Source organism: Oncorhynchus mykiss, chromosome 7, assembly GCF_057628025.1.
Source record: "Oncorhynchus mykiss isolate SJ-2025 chromosome 7, ASM5762802v1, whole genome shotgun sequence".
NCBI lineage: Eukaryota > Metazoa > Chordata > Actinopteri > Salmoniformes > Salmonidae > Oncorhynchus > Oncorhynchus mykiss.
The window spans coordinates 35,610,598-35,625,120 of NC_143028.1; the positions used below are offsets into that span (position 1 = coordinate 35,610,598).

A 14,523-nucleotide genomic window follows, 5' to 3' on the forward strand; every position below is an offset into this window, starting at 1 on the left:
TACAGCAGATACTTCAAACTTGACAAGCTTCACAGCACCACAACTGCAGCTGTTATCCACAAGCTGAAAGCAACCTTTGCCAGGCACTGCATCGTAGAGACTTTAATATCTGACAATGGCCCCTGTCACAAATCAAAGGAGTTTGAATCCTTATGAAAAGCATTGGAGTTCGCACATGTCACCACATGCCCACATTACCTTCAAAGTAATGGCCAGGCTGAAAAATCTGTCCAGATTGCTAAATCACTCATGGACAAAACAAAAGCAGACGATAGACCTCTACATTACTCTCCTTGAGTACTCCATTGACAACATCAAATCACCAGCCCAGCTGTTGATGAGCCTCAGACTTCGCTCAAACCTTCCTAGCAGCAACCAGCAGCTGCAACCTGAGGTCGTCAGCTACAAAGAAAGGCATGCAAAACGTGCAGAGACAACACTAAAAGCAATACTACGTCAGTTCAACTAGACCACCACCACCACTGAACGGTGGAGAGTCAGTTAGAAGCCAGGGGCATGACTACTAATAGCCATCAGTCGTCATTCAGCCAGCTGACACTGAACGTTCGCACCGCAGAAGGCGCGGTGTACAGCCGCAATCGTAGTCACCTACTGAACACAAAAGAACAACACACTGATGAGATTAACTGTTTCCCTGAAAGAGAACGTGATGGACTAAACTCACACACACCATACTTACCTGCAACAACACAACTGTTGACTGACAAAGAATTATGCTCAGCTTCATACCACACAAGGTCCGGAAGAAAGGTCAAGCCTAGAGCTGTGAAATTAAACACTTATATGTACACTTATATTAAAATATGTAGAACATTTGCATTTTTTTTAAAGAAGGGGGATGTAATATTCATGTGTCAACATACTGAATTGTAATTGGTTGCATTCTACCGTCATACTGCGCTATGATTAAGACCACCCAGGTCATGAGGTCATTGCAGTTGACCATGGCCAGAGACACTTGAACATGCCCGTTATAGCTAGCTAATAAAGAGCTATGTTTTATACTGCATTTTATTATTATGTACAAAGCGTGCAAAAAAGAAAACTACCCTTGCAGAAGACTTGAAACCAGGGTGTCACGCCCTGATCATAGTGAGCCCTCGGTTATCTATGGTGTTTAGGTCAGAGGGTGACTGGGGGGGTTATCTAGTTTATAGATTTCTAGGTTGGTGGTTTGTGTGGTTCCCAATTAGAGGCAGCTGGTAATCGTTGACTCTAATTGGGGATCATATTTAGGTAGGCTTTTTCCCCACCTGCATTTGTGGAATATTGTTTGTGTTAGTGTGTTTGAACACTATGTCGTCACGGTCTTTGTAAGTTTTGTTATTTTGTTTCTAGTTTCACTTTGTAATTAAAGATGTGGAACTCAATTCACGCTGCGCCTTGGTCCGCTCATTTCCAAAATCGTGACAGAATATCCCACCAACAAAGGACCAAGCAGCGTGAACATTTGGACTTGGGAGGACATGAGGACACGAGACCCTTCCTTGGCGGGAGTCACCAAGGAGCATGGAAGGACAGCGACGACACCGGGGACCACGGCCACAGAAACCCCAAGATTTTTGGGGGGGAGGGGGCACATGGAGCTGGCGGTCGAGCAGCGGAGAGTGCCAGAGCCTGTTTGGCAGTTGGAGGAGGAATTTGATGCAAGATTCCGGAGAGAGGTGGTAGCGATGAGAATGCTGCCGTACAGGCGTGCTGAAGAGCGTGGCACCACCTGTGCCGGCTCCATGCACAAGGCCTTCAGTGCGTGTCACCAGTCCAGTGCCACCTGCTCCGGCTCCACACATCATGCCTCTAGTGCACCACCCCAGTCCGGTACGTCCTGTGCCTGCTCCTCGCACTTGCCCTGAAGTGCGTGTAACTAGTCCGGTGCCACCTGTACCGGCTCCACACACTAGGCCTCCAGTGCGCATTCACAGTCCAGAGCTTCCGGCGACGGTTCCCAGTCCAGAGCTTCCGGCGACGGTTCCCAGTCCAGCGCTTCCGGCGACGGTTCCCAGTCCAGCGCTTCCGGCGACGGTTCCCAGTCCAGCGCTTCCGGCGACGGTTCCCAGTCCAGCGCTTCCGGCGACGGTTCACAGTCCAGCGCTTCCGGCGACGGTTCACAGTCCAGCGCTTCCGGCGACGGTTCACAGTCCAGAGCTTCCTCCAGCGATGGTCAATGGTCCGGAGCTTCCAGGCAAGGCATCCAGTCCCGCTGCATGGCAGGAGCATTCCTCTGCGCCGATGTCCAGTCCAGGCATGGCGTCCAGTCCCGCTCCATGGCGGGAGCCTTCCTCTGCGCCGGTGCCCAATCCAGACAAGGCGTCCAGTCCCGCTCCAAGGCCGGAGCCTTCCTCTGCGTCGGGGCCCAGTCCGGGCACGCCGTCCAGTCCAGCTCCAAGGCCTTCCTCTGTGCCGGTGCCCAGTCCGGGCACGACGTCCAGTCCCGCTCTATGGCAGGAGCCTTCCTCTGCGCCGGTGCCCAGTCCGGGCACGGCGTCCAGTCCAGCTCCAAGGCCTTCCTCTGCGCCAGTACCCAGTCTGGGCAAGGTGTCCAGTCCCACTCCAAGGCCGGAGCCTTCCTCTGCGTCGGGGATCAGTCCGGGCAAGGCGTCCAGTCCAGCTCCATGGCCAGAGCCTTCCTCAGCGCCGGTGCCCAGTCCAGGTGCGGCGTCCAACCCAGCTCCATGGCCAGGGTCCTCCTCTGTGCCGATGTCCAGGCACGGCGTTCTACTCGGCTCCATGGCCGGATCTGTGGTCTGGGCGGGGGCAAAGACCCGCACCAGAGCCGCCACCGACACTAGTCATCCCCCTACCCTCTCCATTTGGTATCAGGTTTTGCGGCCCGAGTCCACACTTTGGGGGTGGATACTGTAACACCCTGACCATAGATAGCCCTCGGTTCTCTATGGTGTTTAGGTCAGAGCGTAACTGAGGGGATTATCTAGTTTATAGATTTCTAGGTTGGGGGTTTGTGTGGTTCCCAATTAGAGGCAGCTGGTAATCGTTGCCTCTGATTTAGGTATACTTTTTCCCCACCTGCATTTGTGGGATATTGTTTGTGTTAGTGTATTTGGGCACTACGTCCTCACAGACTTTAAGTTTTGTTATTCTGTTTTGTTAGTTTCACTTAAATACATTTTGTGGAACTATACTCACGCTGGGCCTCATTTCCAAGATCGTGACACAGGGGTGGACTGGGGCCCAATGTTTCCTTGAGGCCCCCACACTGGCCCATTATTTTCCTTGAGGCCCTCCATTACTAGCCAGATAATTATAATTTGTGCAAAACGAAAACTAGTTAAACAGCCCCACTGGGCTAAAAATTAACCACCCCATCTGGAATTAGCCCCAATTGTCTAACACAAACAAACACGTCTTCAGGTATCAGGCAAGGTTCTCATCACATAAGCATGGATCACCAAACCACGCGAGTAACCTTGCTGGGTCTTGAAGATTTGTATTAGTGTCACACCTTGCATAATTTAAGGCCTTTTTTAATAGCACAATATGTTGTAATGCTTCAGGAGGGCAGTTTTGTGTGTTTTTGCGGTAGACGTCCAGAGTTTGAGTCTCCATACGAGTTGAATCAGGGGAAGCGATGATCGCTAAGCGTGACGTTCTTTACAATGGTACCACTGGACTCGGATCTACAGTTGTGCCTGTTCAACCACTGGGGTCGCTGTGGAGTGAGTTAAGGGAGTGAATGTAGCAGATGTGGATCTGTGAAACTCACTCATCAGCCTGAAGTGTCGCTCCTTGCACAACTGAAGATGGCCTTTTCCAATAGAGAGGTGGGTTGGAAGGCTTCAGGAGGGAGGTCATGTCTGTTTGCGAGGCAGAGGTCTTGAGTTTGAGTCTGGGTATAAACTAAAGCGGTACTTGTTAAGCACGCAGCATGTCTTCCTATACGTTAACTTCCTGAACGTATCCCTATAGACTTTAGCTAAGTGGGCTAACACAGTCTTGTGACATGCAGGCGACCTGGTTCGAACCTAGTCAGTTACAAGAGCAAGATTAAATAGGGAGTGGAAAGGTTATCCTTAGAAGTGCTATGACGGGGCATTTCAACTAGATTGTTACGGGGGCCAAATGTTGTTTTTTGTGACAGTCCCTTCTAACGCAGCCTGTGATCATCTTAGAGGGGATCAGAAGGCACTTTGTTGCTCTAGAGAGTCTTAGCTTTCAGTATTGGGGTCAATAGTTTATAGCCAGAGCGGTTCAAATGCTAGAGCCAAATTTATTGGAAGAAAATAAATTAAACATGCCACATTGGCTTCAGAAAACGGCAGAAGTTTCTGTTCACCACAGTGAGTGTTTGAGTCTATCTGTTCTCCTCTACCAGGATGTTTTCTCTGGTTTTGAATCTGAATTTAGAGAACTGAATTAGGAAACTTAATCTGAAATCATCTGAGACGTTGAATATACAAAACTTTGATAATCTTGAAATGATTGTTTGCTAAACTTGATATAATGAATGCAATATCTACCATACTGAAACTGAAAATATAAATAGTGAACTTGAATATTCAGTTATGAAATACAAGTTAAATGTATGTATTCAATGATTTAATTTGTGCATTACAAATTCAAAAATATTACATTCAAATTGAATATCCTAATACTAATTCAAAGTTAAATACACTCCATAGAAAATCCACATAACCACATGTTCCAAAAACACATGATTTCACATACTTTCACATTTGTATAACATGGAAATTGAACGTGAAATCATGTGGTTTTTCCGTAAGGGTCCACCTTTTGCGTTCATGTCTGTTGTTTTGCTATTTCGGCTTTTTTGTTCGAAGTGTCGAAGCCTAAAGACACTCCAGATCAACAAATGACCCCAGAGCACCCTCCACTGGGTGTCACACAACGGAGGGTCTACTAATTACAGCAGTATTTACAGTGAGGTCTGTTGGAGCGATGAACTGGAACCAGTCACTATGAGTACTTTAACAGTAGGCCACATTATCCTAGCTACTGACCATTATGTACATCGTCACCTGTCCACTGTGTTACCTCATCACTGATATATTATAGCATTGTGTTGTGGTGTGGTTTCTGGGCCAAAATGGCTGCCTGGCATCAGGTGGATGCTACTCTTAGTGGATGAAGTTTCTTCCCCATAAAATGTCAAGTGCTTTGAGCACCTGGTGGATGTAAAGCAATGTAAATCAAATCCATTATACTGATTAGGAAACACTTTACGTTAAGTATTGTGTATTCTGTAATAACTTGTTGTGACATAATAAGTACTCTGCATTTACATTTGAACAGTTTAATGGTTCACATTATTACATAAATGTATTATGTTATTACACAATTTGCTGACAATCATTATCATTATGATCATCATTATCATCATTATGATGATGGCGTGTGCAACCTACCCATAGAGATACATATCTACCCTATTTAATTGTCTGGACATACCTATGTGACTTCTGTGTGACGATGCAAGGGTCAGCTGTCCCCAGAGAGACACCACACAGACGGCCAGCAGCAGCCCCCTTTTGCACACTCTCCGTAGGTCTCTCTCCCGCATACTGAAAAGACAGGGTGGGGGAAAACTTGATCAGTAACTTACATCAGTCATTAGGACATTTTTGGAGTCACATACAGGCATGACGTAGTGAAAAGACTCGACAAACTACATACAGTACAAGTCCAATACAAATTCCATGCCATCTTTGCCCTAGCCTCGTGAGCCACTCTGATCTCCCTAGCTTACATTTAGTATTTTACTATTTTATTTGGATGCCCACTAGCTGCTGCTAAGGCAGCCACTACTCTTCCTGGGGTCCATACGGAGTCAGTGCATATTTATTTAAGCTCGCGAGGCTAGCTTTGTCTCTGGCCCTGCACAGAGACAAAAGATGGACGGTGCAACTAGACGGTACAACTCACAAAATCACAATCTGGAGAAAGGAACTGGCTTTAGGCGGTGGCCCACTTATGCTGTTGGGTATCAAACACAGCAGGGTGTCTCATCCTGCAGATACAGTACAGTGTGGCTTCCTTCCCAAAAAAAACAGAATTATACATGAGCTTGTGGTAACATATGCATTGAATGCTGCAGTGCTTTCCTTCTCACTCCATGACGCCAGTTGGTGTTTGATCAACTGTGAGGATGCATGTTTCCCATAGCTTTTTTCACAGAGATAAATAAACATACCCATGTTGATTCTGTGCGAACTGATTTAGCTAAATACCTTTTTTTGTATTCATGTGTAAACATACAGTAGATGGGTGCTTGTCATTTTCCCTCAAATTATGTGTTGTTGTTATTCCCTTAAACACATAGCTACAGTAACACTGCAGCAACTGCAAACCCACCACAAACTATTGTGCTGTGTACTTCTCTAACCTAGATCTATAAATAGACCAAATGACGTCAGACTATCCCTTATTCCCCCATTTCCTCTTTCCCTTTTTATAAATGATGTCTGTCTTTCCCTTATTCCCTCGTTTCCTCTCTCTCTCTCTCTCTCTGCTCTCCCTACCTGGGAGAGAGGTGCCTGAGTAATAGTGTTTGGGTGGTCTGTCTTGGCTAGTGTTTCCCAGCTCAGTAATCTTCATGTAGTGTTCAGGGTCTGTTGTCCAGTAATACCTTGTGGCTGTGTAAGATGCCCTTTGAGAGGAGAACAAACAATGCAATCAGCGGCTCATCTTATTGCCAACAGAGCCTGTTCCTCTCACAGGAAACACAGTCGCAAATCACAGGCATCCTTTCTTCTCATTGCAAGTGTATCCACTCAAATTAGTGAAAAGATTGGTTTCATGCTAAGAGCTTAACTCTTGGTTATTTGGCAGTGGCTCGTGAAGGGAGTAGAGAGGGAGACATGTACCACAATAGAGCTGGGTGGCATCTAAAGGATAGTTTTCTCTACAGTATGTAGAGGATGCTGGTTTGATGGACAGTGTCAAGTGCAATCAGACCTGGATTCAGATAGTATTTGTTTTCTTTCTATGGATGTTTTATTAGGCAGGTAGCCTAGTAGATAGAGTGTTGGACTTTTAACCAAAAGTTTGCAAGATCAAATCCCTGAGCTGAAAAAGTACAAATCTGTTTTTCTACCCCTGAACGAGGCAGTTAACCCACTTTTCCAAGGCCATCATTGAAAATAATATTTTTTTCTTAACTGACTTGCCTAGTTAAAAAAAGCTAAAATGTAAAAAATTAAGCCTGCCTGGAGTGCCATATGGGCAGGGTTTACACTTTCGAGACAATTTCATTGTTTCCATTGAACCAGGCAATCAAACACAGCAATAATTTAAGATAAAACAAATACTATTTGAACCCAGGTCTGGGTACAACCTTAATCTACCTAAACAGACCACTGTGTTCAGTTGGCTGAAGGGACTTGGTAAACAGGACAATTATCGCCCCTGATAGAGATGATGAACACCAGGTGGCGTATCAGAATGGTTTGGAGAGGAATGGGAAACCAGCTGAACAGGGGGACCTATAGCCTGGTAACTGGTGGTCCCAGATCTGTATGTGCTTTTGCCAACTCTGACTATTGTTGTCATACCATTCACGAGTTCCTTGCATGTGGCATGCATGGCTATACATGCAAATTGTGGAGGAGTTGGGAAACGCACATTCAGATTTGGCACACTACATCAACAGACTAGTTGAGAGAGGCTGAGGGATGGTTGTTCTGCATGCTATACGTAGTAATATAATACACAGACACAGTACATCTCCAAGGCTTAAAGATGCAGCATAAAGATGAACCAACAGGGCTGGGGGTTTTTAGCTAACAACCGATGCCTGCAACTGGGTGGACAAGGCCGATGTGTTCGAGTTGGAAGGCAAAATAAATCATTGTTGTCGTTGAGGATAGTTTTTTTTATGTGTGATGCAACTGGCTTTGTGCCACTTGTCATGCCCCCGAGCCAAGCCAAGCCATGTCTCTCCAACACAAACTAGATAAACAAGCATCCTTCTAATAGATTAGATAGAGAAAAATAACAATCTGAGCATAATAAAGCACACACCAAACCCGGTTTCATTGAATCATATTCATCAAGGTTGATCACTAAATGTTTTCTGTAATCACATTGCACAGAAATCACATGTTATTCACAAATGAATCCCTTCAATGTGTCGTGCCTCCTGAAGGCAATAAATGATGCATAGCAACTCTCATTTACTAAAAATTAAACCACAACAAGGAATTTCAATACATTTTTCATACCATATACTGTAGATAAAAACATACTCTACCAAACCTACATATCAACATTGAATCCCCTTATAAAGTTTGTTTTGAAGGCAAGTTGACAAAACAAATTAGATACAAAGTGAAACGCTACTTGAACCTCTGTAAGAAAAATTATCCTAGCATTGATAAGACTTTGAACATGGCAACAGGCCTCAAACACTCCAACATATTGGAACACAGAGTGAGTCAGCAATGTAGGTTAGGGTTGCACTCTCTACCTGATTTATATAGAGTGATATGGTTTCAGATGAGTGGCTTAGCCGACTTCTCTTCTTTAATTAGTCTCTTTGGATTACTCCCCTACATGTGGGAAGATGTCGGACAGATTTATTTCTGTTCCTGCTTCTAAACTCCCTTTCATTCCTCCATGAAGGGATATATTGTAGCCAAACTGTAGAGGTGGCTCAGGATGCAACTTAGAGAGAGCTAGTAAGGGTTGGGTGAATCCACTGTGATGACGTCACTAGCAGCCTTGAACCAAGCAGCCACCCCTCAAACGTCCTTCCTGCGTGTAATGGTAGGTGTGTGATGGGGTGATGGTGGATGAGGTGTGTCCATGCTCTGCTGAGCTCATACCCTTTGGACTCTGACTGGACACGCTAGGCTAGGCTTCAGTACAGTGTGGACCTGGACCAGTTTTGCACGTCTTTGGACCCAGATATCTGCTACAGTACACAGAGGGATGAGATGTAAAGGGGAATGGCAGGAAGTCAGAGAGGAGAGCAGGAGGGCCTGCTAATACAGGCCTGAGGTGGTTTTGAGTTTCATGGTTCAGGTTCAAGGATCAATGTCTGATGACCTAAAGACCACTACACCATACTGAACCCTATGGGAAACCCCAGACTCAGCTCAAAGGTAGCACAGGTGAGTATACCATTTGCATGTACTGTACTTTCCAATGGTGGCACATGGTCACTTTCAATACCACTTGGCATGAAGGAGGGCCAGCCGTCTATTTTACTCAACACTGACTCAATTTCAGATTATTTGGGAATACTTAAAGGTAGTGTTGTCACAAACCAGAATTTTGACTGCGATACTGATACCAGGTTTAGTATGACAATATCTGATACCATTACAATACTCAATACCAAAACGTTACAAAAACGTTACCAAAACAATACCACAAAAAAATAAGGCGTATTAGCCAAAGTCACAGAGCTCGTTTTATCTGATTTCATGGGGTTACAGATTACAAATAATCCCTGATATTTAGAATTTATTTCATTGGCAACTGTAAAGAAAACATATTATTTTATTGTACTGATTAACAAAATTTGCAGAGAAGAAGCAACCTCTTTTTTTTTCTCGAAAAGCGAGCACTGTCTCTTTAAGAAATGAATGGCATAATTTGCAAGGCAGAATGTGGCTGTGGAATCTGCCTTTGTGGCTGTGGAATCTAGTGGAAACCAGACGGTAGGCAAAGGAAGATGAAGAAGGGAATTTGTATTTGGTGGCGAGGGAGATTAAGTGGATTAATAACGTTTTAGGTGACAGTCAGTTTTTAAATCAGCATATTTTGCATTATGGGTACTAGGGTTGTGAATTCAACTGTAAACTAGCAAGGAATGTTAGCCTACAGTTAAAGCTCAAAGCTACCGGTTTCACATTTCTGGTGAGCTAATGCAGCCCAGACAGCTCAAGCAATGAATGAGTAAGTGGAGCAGGCACTTTGCTCTTCACACTATAAAGGGGCTGCGCTGATACTGACTTGATCCTCTCAATTACGTGAGACACATTTGACAGTACAGAATGTAAAATATAAATAATTTGGTATACCGTGCAACACTATTTTAATGGATACTGTGAGATTCTGGCAATTAAGCCATTTTTTTCTACTTACCCAGAGTCAGATGAACTCATTGATACCATTTCTATGTATCTGCATGCAGTAAGTATGAAGGAAGTTAGAGTTAATAATGCTAACTAGAGTTAGCATGATGACTGGAAGTATACTATTGTGCCTGTAGACTTCCAGTCATTGACATAATTTTGCAGCATCCCTTTAAGCAAGGTGTGGCATGCAATCAGGGAAACAAAACACCAACATTCTGGAACTCAAATGCAATTAACATTCGAGCATATGGCTAGATTGGCAGCGGAATGGAGAGCAGAGTGGATTTCTATTCATGGTATCACCCTACTTAGGGTAAGAGCCCAAGACTTAAGAACCTAAAGCGTAACCCACAGAGATAGGAATTTCAATGATTTTATGAACAGACGTAGACTTATTTTAGATTGATTTGAAATTATGAATAAAAGATGATGTATCCACCCTTGACTCATCTTGTATAAAAGTGAAGGTTACAACCAGTAAAGAACATAATGGGGAAGCTTGTTACATATTTTGGGGTAGTGTGATTAGCGTAGAACACCTGCCATCAGTGCCTAAACACAGACTATTCGCAGTCGGGGTCTCAATTTACTGTTGTAAGTTAGAATTGTAGAATTGTAAAACTGCTAAACGTTCTCTCTTGAGAGGGAGGCAGTAAAATCCCCCAAAAATACAAATCTCACTTTGGGCCCTCAAAGGCTAGAGGCAGCTTTGCCTGCCATGCTCCCATGTTTCTGTTTCGGAACCAATCAATTAGAACTAGCACCATTGTGCTTCCAGGGCAACAGCGACAGAATTCTAAGAGCTATTAGTTTGCACTATTTAACAATGGTTTCAAGAGATCTGCTTAACAAATTGCCATCCCCTTCATAGACACAGACTTTCCCTCTCCCCCTCTTTCTACTCCCCTCCTCCTTCTCCTAACCCCCCCCCCCCTCTTCCCCCTTTCTCCCCTCTCGCTCTCTCCCCCGCTCTCCTGTCTCCTGTCTAAACACCATCTGATTTGCATATTTGCTTCTGGTTCAGTAACCCGCCACAAACACACTTAGAGCGACTTGCGACCTTTATCTTGTCTAATGTTGAGAACCAAATTGGGGTTAGAAGTTAGAAAAAAGCCCCAACAGAATTCAGCAAACCAGGGTAATCTCAGAGTTTACTCCCCACTGGGGTCTCGGAGTCTGCAACATTAGTTACAGTACAGGCAGAGGCTGACAAAGCCCTGTTGGCCCTGTTACCGGAGCTAACATTGGGCAGGCTGACCCGTTTGAAAACATTCCCTCCGGTGTATGGTATGGCAGAGGTCATCTCAATAATATTGGCGCTCCACTGCCTGCCATGGATTTTCTTTAACAGAGTTCTGAACAACGCTTGGCTACACTCTGGGTTCATATGGCACACACACACACACACACACACACACACACACACACACACACACACACACACACACACACACACACACACACACACACACACACACACACACACACACACACACACACACACACACATATTGACATTAGTGATGAGGGGAAAAATGTATACAGTTGCATATCAGGATACTATTTTTCACAATATATAATATCGTATCGTTTTGACAATATTGCTATATTATTTTTGCGCTAGTTGGCTGTACCTGTATCAAAACTACATTTTTTTCCTTCATAGCTTGTTCTCCAGCAAATGTGTTTTCAGCAATTTATTTCCATGACTGTTCCATGACTTTCCAAAACTTGTTCTTCTCATGGCAATCTTTTGTTGCCATGCAGCCAACATATGGTGAGCAATGTGTTTGGAACACCGAATCGCAATAAAATCACAATATCGAATCGCAATACATATTGAATTGTGAGAATCGCAACACATATCATATCGGCAGGTTGTATATTTGCTGTAAGAAGATTATTTCTACACTAGTAAACATTACTTTTTTTCCCAGATGCCTTGATGTCATCGTGAAAAAGTATTTATTTTTTCAGTTTTACCTGCTTATATTCTGGCCATGTTTTTTCTAATATTTTGAAGAAAGAATCAACTCCCTAGAACGGCATGCTAACTAGCTTACTCTCAGTTACATTGACTCAAGATGGACTCAATATTTTGTGGATATATTGCAGAGTAATTTACATTTTAGAGGAATAGGCTCCCTAATAAGCTTTGCTCGTTGGTTGTTTATGGGGGGGTCATTTTAAAGCAGTTGTCACTTCTGATATACTGTAGACTCACACATCAAATTACATTTTTCACTGTGGGTCCATTCCCCTTAAATGAATATTCAAATCCATGAAGAGAATCAGACATAAATTGAATGCATGAGCTGGGCCTAAGCTGTAACAAGATCAAAGTCATGCTAAGTGGATCTTCGGGCTTTATTTCCACATTTCATCCAACAATGTGTCTGCTGAAGCAGAAAATTATGCTGCTGCTTTAAAGCAATATAAGTCACTCTAGAATAAACACAATAAACTGTGATGCTCACACTATATGATTAAACTCCAATACAACCGAGTGCCCAGGAAACTGAGGGCATAGAATGTGACTGACTATGGGGCTGAACCAGCCATACCAAGCACCACCCTCCTACAGCATGGACCTGTCTCTTACATATCCCCTTCAATGATCCTGAATAATTGACTGGCATAATCGTCTAACTCTGAGGCACTTGATGTGGAACGTGATGGAATCCCACTGGTTTCAGTGCCAAACCAAGATGGCAATTACAAAGCAACAGGAGGATATTAGTTCTGCTGACCACAATGCCTTCTCCAAATTAAATGTTGCATGAGATAACCTTTCATCTCGCTCAGAGGAATGACAGAATCTTGATGCTCCTTTTCCTTTAGCAAGCACTTTTTTACAAAATCCCACACTGAAGCCCGACATTGAATCTTAAATAGGTCAATTTAAACTTGAAAGCATTCAAGCTTCTCCCAAAACTTTTCAAACTGACATAACATCCTCAGTGTAAATCTATGTCCATGTGATAAGACCAAAGGAGAGAACAGAGATGCCATTCAAGTCAGTGTGGTGGAAACAAGCACCGCCTTTTCACGTAGAGCAGAACATAAAAGCTCAGCTTGAAATTGAAATGAGTTTGTTCTTATTTTCATAGCTTCATGCAGTGCTTCACACCACAGGACATACAGTGGTTCCTCAATTAAAAGTTTAAAACTTATGCTGTAACCATTTGTGGTAGATGGTGGCAGATTGTGGTAAATTGCTTAATTCTGTCATTGCACCACACTATCACAAGGGGGCGTTAGAATGCTGATCTATCGGTAGTCTAATCTCTGGCATAAATGTACTATATTTTCGTAAATTAATGGTGGTGTGAATGTTTTAGTCCGAGAGTCTCTCTTCTCTGACAATAGAGTCCTACATCAGGGAAAAACAAAATTAGCTGGCGGGCGGTCCCGGAGTTGAAAGAGAACTTAAATACAATGGCACAATTACACTTGACATGTGGACTGATGATTTTTGAAAAAAAATAGGCAAGGTGGGAAATAAATCATTCTAAATAACAAACTGGCTTTATTTACCACAGTGTGATAGAGTGAAAGCCCCTCTATATAAATGTAGTTTCTGAAATACGGAGTCCTTATTTGCTGATGTGAAGAAAAAGAAACTGAATGAAAGAGTTCAGTGAGGATAGGGAGGGAAAGGGTTGCCCATATTTTCAAGACCCGAGCTTCTTCATTTATTTATGAAATGTACTTTTTTTTATTTAGGCCATTTAATATATTTGTTTAGGCTTGGCCTATTTGGTAGGCTATTTCGCAGCATAAAGCTATATTTGTCAGTATAAAGCTGTGACTCACTCTTTCATGGCTTTGGATCAAAATAAATAAGTACCAACATTCTTTCTGATAGTTTCTAATAATGAAATGTTTTGACCAAGTTAATCTGCTCATGTTGTGTGTGTTAAATTATTTGTGACCTTGTGGTTACAATAAAGAATGGAAACTAAATAAATCCTACTCAAAATGAAAAGTCAGATGCATGTCACATTATTTTGCAAGAAACTACGTCACACCTGCCCAGACCCACCTGCTCACACCCCCATCTCCAGCGCCCGCATCACTCTTCGCCACATGGCCTCAAACTCCACCATTTTGTTTCTCTCCGCCGCCTACACGTACTTTCAACATTTGGACAATAAAACATTTAAAGGCTGAAATTGGTTGAATTTCTGTTTTTAAGTATAATTTTTTGTCAAGATGATTGACAATAAAAGTATCGTCAAACCCTTTAGGGTTTCTCACTGCACCCTTAATGCCATATCTTGAAATATGCAGACCGACGGATTAAAAGTTCATTTCCATTGTAATACTTCTGACAGCCAAATTTCTAACTCCACCCATATCTTTTGGACTTTACAACATTCCCAGAAGGCTTGGATTATGTTAACTTAATGAAAAACGAACCTGGTAATCAAATGTAATTTAC

At 43.3% G+C, this 14,523-nt stretch overlaps 1 protein-coding gene and 1 long non-coding RNA gene across 4 annotated transcripts in view; one reads left to right on the plus strand and one right to left on the minus strand.

Annotated features, from left to right (window-relative positions):
• The window catches only part of LOC149982525 (uncharacterized), a 419,448-nt gene that overhangs the window by 377,713 nt on the left and 27,212 nt on the right, over positions 1–14,523 (plus strand). The window lies entirely within an intron of this gene.
• LOC110527764 (chemokine-like protein TAFA-2) overlaps positions 1–14,523 on the minus strand; it is a 182,642-nt gene that overhangs the window by 86,189 nt on the left and 81,930 nt on the right. For both annotated transcript variants that reach the window (XM_021609264.3, XM_021609265.3), the window contains exon 2: positions 5,446–5,558. In XM_021609264.3, coding sequence (XP_021464939.1) covers positions 5,446–5,557 — 112 coding nt within the window. In that variant the 5' untranslated portion in view covers position 5,558. The remainder of the gene's footprint in view (positions 1–5,445; positions 5,559–14,523) is intronic.